General features: G+C 43.9%; 1 protein-coding gene across 3 annotated transcripts in view; it reads right to left on the reverse strand.

The window, feature by feature from the left end:
• ELMOD3 (ELMO domain containing 3) overlaps positions 1-9,388 on the reverse strand; it is a 28,228-nt gene that overhangs the window by 18,273 nt on the left and 567 nt on the right. For 2 of the 3 annotated variants that reach the window (XM_080683119.1, XM_080683118.1), the window contains exons 2-4: positions 3,110-3,187; positions 2,559-2,628; positions 43-111 (exon numbers count right to left, since the gene is read on the reverse strand). In XM_080683119.1, coding sequence (XP_080539245.1) covers positions 43-111; positions 2,559-2,628; positions 3,110-3,187 — 217 coding nt within the window. Of the gene's footprint in view, positions 1-42; positions 112-2,558; positions 2,629-3,109; positions 3,188-6,550; positions 6,837-9,388 lie in introns of all 3 variants that reach the window. The other variant, XM_080683117.1, reaches the window with a different exon arrangement.

The raw sequence follows: 9,388 nt of genomic DNA on the forward strand, positions 1-9,388 counted from the left end.
CAGCAGCAGATGGTGTGGAGATAGTGCCATTCTTGCAGTTACCTGTCTCTGACTGGATGTTCTGCACGGCTTCCCATTCTTCCTGGGCTCTGAGCACCTCTGGGCTCACAACTGCAACAGTGAGAAAAGGAGACCCTCTGAGCTCAGATTAGTCTGCATCACCGTCAGCCCTCAGCCTTGGGTCTTACTGCCCTCAGATACCCTCTTCACGAGGCTGCCAGAGTGAGCTTTCAGAAAGGCAGATCTGATGTCCCACCCTGGCTCCCCTGGTCAAAACCCTTCAGGGATCCTCCATAACTCTCAAGGTAAAACTCAACTCTTTAGCATAGCATCTAAGTACTCTCACAATCTGGACCCTTTGTACCTCTCTAACTCTGCCGTAGGACATAAAGGATACCTAAAGTGTCTCTATACTTCCCACCTTCAGTGCCATGGCACAGACTGCTCTCCCTCTGCTGATAGTCAGCAAGCCCCGTCAACGGAAACCCCTTCTGGTGTAACTCCTTCTCATCCTTCAGTTAATTCTGATTATCACCCTCACCTGGATGCCTTATCAGTGTTGTGACCATCTTTCCCCCACTGCACTGGGAGCTTCATGAGGGTGAGGCTCTCCAGAACCTCGTACAGTACCTGACACATAACACGTGCTCAATATTTGATGAATGAATAAAGCACAATAAGAGGGGGGAAAAGTAGAAGGAAAAAAAAAAAAAACCCAGCAGGATAGGCTCTCTTTAGCCACCACATAGCCCTTTTCTCCAAACCACAGCTGTCACTCTCTGACCCAAATTGCTAGTGGCGTGTCCTGTCACTGGTTTTTCCCATTTGCTATGGAGGACGTCAACAAATAGCGGAAAGGATGAAGAAACTTCAGTTAAATACCAAAAATTGTGATCCCTCCAGCCTCAGTGGTAAAAGCAGTTTAGGACAGTTCCTCTCTGCCTTGAACTCATGGCTGAGGACATCACGTGACAATAAACTGTTTTGAAAGTATACTTGCAAATTAAATAAAATTCTTCCAAGAACTCAAAACACTAGTGGATAATGAGGAAGAGAAAGCGGCTGGGAAGCGGTAGTGGATGGTTGCTGAAAGCACACTCTAGAGCAAGCATGTCAAACTCGTGACCCACAGGCCACATGCGTCATTTATTTGGCCCATGTTAGCCTTTGAGTTTGACATGCTTGCTCTAGAGCCTATTGCTGGTGAATGGTTCATCTCCACCACTTATTAGCTGTTCTTTGGGCCAGTTACTTAACCATCAGTAATCACTTGTGGACTACTATGGGGACAATGTAACTCTTCGACCTCTTCGGGGAATATGTGGCCCAAAGGTAATTGCTCAACACATGTTAGCTAGTATTATGGACACAGTCGTGGGCTTGGGCCCAGCAGGGCAGTGAAGAGTGGTGGCAGATGAGATGCATCCAGGGTCCTGAATGCCTGGAACTCTGGGAAACTCAAGCTTGCCAGACCCCCAAAAAACTCCACAAAAAACAGTGTGGGGCAAAAGTAGGTTTATAATTGTAAGTATGCAAAACAAAGTTTATACTTGTATTATTATTTATCAACTAGAAGCCTAGTGCATGGATTCATGCACCAGTGGGTCCCCTCAGCCTGGCCTCCAGGGATCAGGTCAAACCGGCTCTCCGACATCCCCTGAGGGGTCCCGGATTGCAAGAGGGTGCACACAGGCCAGGCCAAGGACCTCTAGTATGCATATAAGATCTTTGGTTAATCTCCTCCCACCCTCCTCCCTCTGAGATTCATCAGTTTATTCCATGTTTCCATGCCTGTGGTTTCTGCTCCAGTGTTGAATGTCTGTTCCCTGGTGGCCAGTGTGCATCATAGCTACTAGCCAGTAGGCTGTTCGCTTAGGCCTTCATGTATATAGACCAGAGGCCCAGTGCACAAAATCTGTGCACGGGTAGGGTCCTTAGGCCTGGCCTACAATCAGGGCCAATTGGGGCCTCCCTTCCTTGGCTTCCTGCCAGGGCCTTTCTTTGTTCCACACTGCCCCCCGGTGGTCAGCGCACGTCATAGCAAGCAATCAAACTCCTGGTCTCCTGGTCAAACTCCTAGTCTCCTGGTCGAACTCCCGAGGGGACAATTTGCATATTAGGCGCTTATATATATAGATTATTGTATTATTTTCCATACGAACAACTGTAAACTTGCTTTTGCCCACCCAGTAATGTAGGAAAGAACCATGTAAAGCAGATAAAACAGGATGCTTTTTCAAAGCTCTTTTGCATATACTGTCTTATTTCATTATCATAATACCCTTTTGAGGATAAAGAAGGTTTTAATATTTCTACTGTAGACACAAAGATTATATGATTTGCCCAAAGGCACATAGTCACTAGCAGGGCTAGTGGGTCTAGATTATAACTCAGATCTTGTGACTCCTCCAGTGTTGATTCTAATTTTCCTTGAATAATGATAAATCTGCAAAATACTGTAGGACAAGTAGTGAGAAATTCAAATGATGAAAAGCAGATCCATGGGCAGCTCTGACTTGGGCCCCACCCAGGCTCCAAGGGCCCTGAAGGGGACTTACCACCTGGCGCCCATCCATTAGCTTCTGCTGTCAGGGCTCGGAGGAGGCTGTGGTTCTTCAACTCCGAGATCTGCAGGGCAGTGATCTTTAGTGTAAGGGTAGATCGATGTCCCCCCAACCACACAAATGTGCCCCAACCATTGTACTAAATATCCCTGAAACTGGAGGCCAGAAGGATCTAGTCTACCTTGATGGGTTGATTAAAGCCAATCTTAAAGAGAGGCACCTGGAAAACTCCAACTCTGATGTAGAAGCTGAGTGATGTGGGGACGTGTATGCCTTCCATGCATAGTAAACAATCAAAATCCACACAACTCAATGAGGCTGTGGTGTGTCTTTGGTATTCCCATTGCACTTTATATTTTGCTTCACTAGAGCAATTATCTTACTAGACAGAGTTTGTTTTTTGTACCCCACACCCCTTCTCCTTAGTGTGAGCTCCTGGAGGGCAGGGTCTATGCCATCCTGTGTCATGGGTTCCTGGCACCACCTAATGGCATGCAACAAAAACTTGTATTGGCGGGAGGTACTAAAGTGTGTGCAATATGTACAGGAATTCCTCTGAAAGCCAGAAGAGCACTGCTGTCCTTGTCGCTTGGTGGCGAGTTCCCAGCAGACACACTTTTGACCTGAAAGACAAACCAGAGTCACTCTCCCAGGCACATGTCAGCCCCAAAGATGACAGCTTAAATGTCACACTTTTTCCTAGTACCACACACACACACACACACACACACACACAAATGGATGAACTCCTAAGAAGTTAACTACAAGAAATGCTATAAGGGAAAGCTTCTGTTTAATCTAATGTTAAGAAAAACTGCTAAAAGCTGAGTTAATGTTATCTCAGAAATCTTAGATAGATTTCCTGGCTCTGTTTAAAGGTCTCTGAGTAAGTGAAGTTCAGAGAGGCAATTCCCTCACTTTTGGCCTTTCTGCTCAGCCAAACCTTTCCCCTGTGAGAGCTTAAAAAAAACACACCTGACAAACATTTTGCAACTCATACCACCCATATAGCACTAATTTACCTAATATGTTAAAAATTAGTTCTAAAACTAGTAAGGAAAAATAACCCAAACCAGTAGAAAAAACAGGCATAGATATGGCTATTTTACACAAAAAGAAACACAAATAGTTCTTAAACATATGAAAAGATGCTCTACCTTACTCAGGATAAGAGAAATGTAAAATAAAACTACTCTGAAATAATATTTTTCACTTAGTGTATTATCAAACACCAAATACTGGAGAGTAAATTGTTACCACTTCTATAGCTTGACAATACCTAACAAAATTTTACATGCTTTCTACATTCTGGACCTGCAATTGCATTCTAGGATTCATCTAAGAGATATACTCATCCATGTGCAAAATAAAATGCTTATGGTGTCATTCACTGTAGCTCTGTTTATAATAGCAAAAGGGTAAAAAAAAGTAAATGTTCACTAATGAACTAATTAAACAAATGAAAGCATATTCACTCAATGAGAGCCAATTATACACATAAAGAAGAATAAGAAAGTGCTTTATGGACAATATGGGACAATCTTCATGACATATTAAGTGAAAAAACAAAGGGCAGATTATACACTGTTTTACTATTTATATTTAAAAATAATACATAATCATATTTGCTTGTCTGCAGAGACTATTTCCAGAAGTGGTAAGTTTGCCTCCAACAGAAAAACTGGTGGCCAGGGGACAAAGGCAGAAGGCAATTTTTAAAAATATATATTTTTTTATTGATTTCAGAGAGGAAGGGAGAAGGAGAAAGAGACAGAAACATCAATGATGAGAGAGAATCATTGATCAGCTGCCTCCTGCACACCTCTTGGGAATCGAGCCCACAACCTGGGCATACTGGAATTGAACCCAGGACCCTTCCAGTTCACAGGCTGACGTTCTATCCACTGAGCCAAACCAGCTAGGGCGGCAATTTTTAAAAAAATATATATTTTATTGATATTTTACAGAGAGGAAGGGAGAGGGATAGAGAGCTAGAAACATCGATCAGCTGCCTCCTGCACACCTCCCACTGGGGATGTGCCCGCAACCAAGGTACAGGCCCTTGACCGGAATCGAACCCGGGACCCTTCAGTCCGCAGGCCAACGCTCTATCCACTGAGCCAAACTGGTTTCGGCAAGGGCGGCAATTTTTTGTTGTTGTTGTTAATCCTCACCCAAGGATATTTTTTCATTGACTTTTTGAGAGTGGAAAGGAGGGGGAGAGACAGAGAGAAACATCAATGTGAGAGAGACACATCAACTGGCTGCTTCCTGCATATGCGCCCTGATCAGGGCCAGGGATCAAGCCACAACCGGTATGTGCCCTTGACTGGAATTAAACCCGGGGCCCTTCAGTCCACAGGCTGACACTCTATCCACTAAGCCAAATCAGCTAGGGCTAGAAGGCAATTTTTTCATAGCATATACTCCGTACATTTTGAAATTTGAATTATGTGAATGTATTATTTTCTGTAGAATAAGAATAATCAAAAGAAAATAATTAATAAAGGAATCATTGCTGAAGTCAAAATCCTATAATCCTAGATTATCCCATTACTCTAATCCCTCCTACATATTTTTGCTAATACTCCTTAAAATCAGCTTTGATTTTTTTTATCCCTGGGAGATGAGAATGAACCCCCTAACACAGCAGTCGGCAAACCGCGGCTCGAGAGCCACATGCGGCTCTTTGGCCCCTCGAGTGTGGCTCTTCCACAAAATACCACATGCGGGCGCGCACGTACAGTGCGATTGAAACTTGGTGGCCCATGCGCAGAAGTTGGTTTTCGGCTCTCAAAAGAAATTTCAATCGTTGTACTGTTGATATTTGGCTCTGTTGACTAATGAGTTTGCTGACCACTGCCTTAACACACCAGAACTGAGCCAACTCCTCCATAACTGGCCTCATGATGTGTAAGTACTAGTATTTCCCACTTCAATCCAATGAACACACAATTGCAATTACTCTCACTTCTATTTCCGGGGTCATGTGATTCTCCTCTAGAATACATACCTACCTCCAACTTCTCTGTGTCCTCTGTTCCCTTCAAAACCAGTTCTATCTCCTAAAGGTGGCTTACCTTACCAACTGGGGTTACAATGGTATCTCACTTACCTTAACTCCTAAAGCCTTTCTATACGTACCACAGGTTTCTCTGCCAAGGCCTATCTCCCCAATCAGAATCTGCTGCTTTTGAGCGTAAGGACCTTCTCTTATACTTCTTTTATATTTCCCATACTCATTCACATAGTACTAGGCACAAAATATGTTATCAAAAATATTTGGTGATTCACCATGCTAAACAACTCCCTGCAGGGGTCTGTGTACTCAGGATTCATTTCATCATTCCTTTCCCTCTCCAGTTCGGTCCCCTCCAGTGTCCAAAGATTTCCCTTTGGAAATACAGTTCACCTGTCTTAATTCAGTGAAGGCCACCCCCAAAGCAAAGGCTTTGTCCTAGTTCCTACCACTAAATCCCACAGGCTACACTTAGGAATACATTTTTTGGTCAGAGCACATACAAGAATCAACCAATGAATGCATAAATAAGTGGAACAAGAAATCAATCTCGATCTCTTTCTCCATTCCTCTCTCTAAGAAGAATACATTTCTACGCAAGGTAGCGGGAAAGATAAGACTTGCACAGAGATAGGTCACACTGAACCAAGAGTCCGGAGGATAATCAGGCCGAATCAATGAAATACAAATCAATGAAATACAAATGTCTAGGAAGATTCCTCACTGAAATTATCCTTCTACTAAGCAAATCCAAACTCAAATCCCATAACCCACTAAGAAAATAAGCTCTCAGGAAAGGCAACTGACCCAGAGGTGAATAGAAGTTTCTTCTAATAGAACAAAGAGAACTATAATGAGGGTTTTTCCTAAACATAAAGTTCCACATTCTCTTGATATATGTTTTTATTACTATTAATGATATACCCCACACCAAAACTTTTCTGCCAAAATAGAAGTGCTTGCTTACCTGTCCATCTCTTAATTCTTCCTCATTATGGAAAGAGCAAGATTTTTCATTCATGACTCAAAATCATTTGTTCAAGTGAGCTTTGTCCGTGGGCTCAGAAAGGAGTTTATTAAGGTCTGCGATTAGAAGCTATGGGGAGAGCCAGAAATCCAACTGCTCTACCTTTGCGTTCCTTTTTGGCAGTCATTCAGACTTAGAGCAAGAAAACAGTCCCTATGTGCCATCACCAGGGTGTGGGTTTCTGTGAGTACTGAAAGAAGTCCCTGAGGTCTTTGAAGCCTCGGCCCTAAAAAAAAAAAAAAAAAAAAAAAATTAAAGAAAACTGGTTTCATCATTCAGTTATGCCTCTGTTGAGAAAACTGACTTTAAAAATCTGTTGTTAGTTCTTTTTAAAATATTTTATTTTTTAAATAGATTTTTTTTTTTTTTCAGAGAGGGAGAGAGATAGAAACATGAATGATGAGAAAAAAAAATCATTGATTGCTGCCTCCTGCATGCCCCACACTGGGGATCGAGCCCACAACTCAGGTATGTGCTGTGATTGGAAATCAAACCGAGACCTCCTGGTTCATAGGTCCACGTTCAACCACTGAGCCATGCCAGCTGGGCTGTAAATTCATTCTTTTTTTTTTTTTTTTTTTAAATATATTTTATTGATTTTTTGCAGAGAGGAAGGGAGAGGGATAGAGAGTTAGAAACATTGATGAGAGAGAAACATCGATCAGCTGCCTCCCGCACACCCCCCACTGGGGATGTGCCTGCAACCAAGGCACATGCCCTTGACCGGAATCGAACCTGGGACCTTTCAGTCCGCAGGCCGACGCTCTATCCACTGAGCCAAACCGGTTAGGGCTGTAAATTCATTCTTAATAAATAAGCTACCCCTACCACTGGATGGAAAGAAGGGGACCCTGCAAGAGTCTAAGGGCTGGGTTCTCAGTATCCAGAAGGTAGCAGCACCACTGTAAGCGGTGGGGTTCTGTTTCTGACAGTGCAGTTAATGGGATCTAGGGAAGTTTATCAAAGAGGTGAGGCTAATGGGTGGCATCTTGAGGGGTGGTCTTAGCTGAAGTGATCAGGCTTGGGTCTAGGGGCTTATAAGATCTGGTTCCTATGATGGTAGAAACTTAAAATGCAACACAATGTTAGCCTTCTTCAGTTGTCACCAATATTGCACATGTTGCAGCTGCTTAGCCAGTTTGGCTAACTCAGTCTTTCATTCTACATCCATCTTGGGAAAAGGGCTGGACAGGCCCATACTTCCATCACAGGGGAACGGGACCCACGGATCCATCACAACAAAAAGCCAGGTCAGCCCTGGCTGGTGTGGCTCAGTTGATTGAGCGTCATCCCATGCACCATGCACCAAGAAGTTGCCAGTTCGATTCCCAGTTAAGGCACATGCCCGGGTTGCTGGCTTGATCCCCAGTATTGGGCATGCAGGAGGCAGCCGATGGATGTTTCTCCCTCTCCCCCTCTCTAAAATTAAAAAAAAAAAAAAATACTTAAAAAAAACCTGCCTTTGATCCAAGCTTCATATCATCTTCCTCCTTCATTATTAAAAAAAAAAAAAAAAAGCCAGATCATAATGGACAGATGGCCCACACACAACTGACCGTCATACTTCACAGACTCAAGTGTCTAAGGAAGGAGGGCCTCATCTCTAGGTCAGCCTCACTGTGGGAATTTAATTTGGATTCCCTAAGAACAGGCTGCCAGTAACAAACAGGACTCTTTGTTGGGGTAGGACACACTGATTCCTACCCAAGGAGCAGTAATACCTCCTGGCTCTTGGGCTGGGCAACTGGCTCATTGTACTTTAGAAGAGAGGACAGTGCCCCTTACTCATGGCAGCTCGGGAACTAGCTCCCTCTCACTATGTCCTCTGGGGCCTCAGCATCTGCTTCCCTTTCCCCCCTCCTCCTTGACCTCCATGACAGCGTCTGACAAAACACTCATACATTGGCCAGCCTTGGGAAGGTGAGAGGCAGGTGTGGTAACAGCAATCTCAGGAAGGCCCTTCTGTTACCCAGCATGAAATGAGCCAAGCAGAGTAGAAGCATGAGCAGCTTTACACGCCTGCTAGGGCCTGGGTTCTGGCTGGAGCACTGCTGGGGGCTTCAATAGGGACAGTTACTATCTTATCAGAGAAAGAAAGGAGCAAACTGTCAAACGCACAAGAATTCTTAGTTCTTATGTCACTCCCACCTCTATTAGGCAAGTTCCTTAGAGTTGGACCTGAAGAAATGGCCTTCCTTTTAAATATATACTGAGTGGCCAGATTATTATTCATTCAGAGATCATAATAATCTGGTACTCAGTGTGTGTGTGTGTGTTGTGTATGTGTGTGTGTGTGTGTGTGTATATATATATATATATATATATATATATATATATATATATATAATTGATTTCAGAGAGGAAGAGAGAGAGAGAGATAGAAACATCAAGGATGAGAATTATTGATCGCTGTCTTCTGCACACCCCACCCTGGGGATCAAGCCCGCAATCCGCATGTGCCCTGACCAGAACCCAACGGTGACCTCCTGGTTCAGAAGTCGACGCTCAATCACTGAGTCACCCCGCCAGGCAAGATGGATCCTTTTTAAATGAAGAATTTATGGTGCATCCGCTTTAGAGAAGGGGCTTCATTAGGGTTTGACTTTCTGCTTGATGGAGCTTAAACTCTCTGAATAGGTATTTAATTTAGAAACAGGGTCCACGCCTGAAATACAAATGCGCACACAGGTATGACAGCTCTCTGGTCCTTTCATCAGACTTGTCGCTGGACGCCCCCGTCTCTCCCCCGTCCCCTGGCTGCCGCCACGGAGGGAGGTG

This window comes from Plecotus auritus (assembly GCF_963455305.1).
Source record: "Plecotus auritus genome assembly, chromosome: 8".
Taxonomy (NCBI): Eukaryota; Metazoa; Chordata; class Mammalia; order Chiroptera; family Vespertilionidae; genus Plecotus; species Plecotus auritus.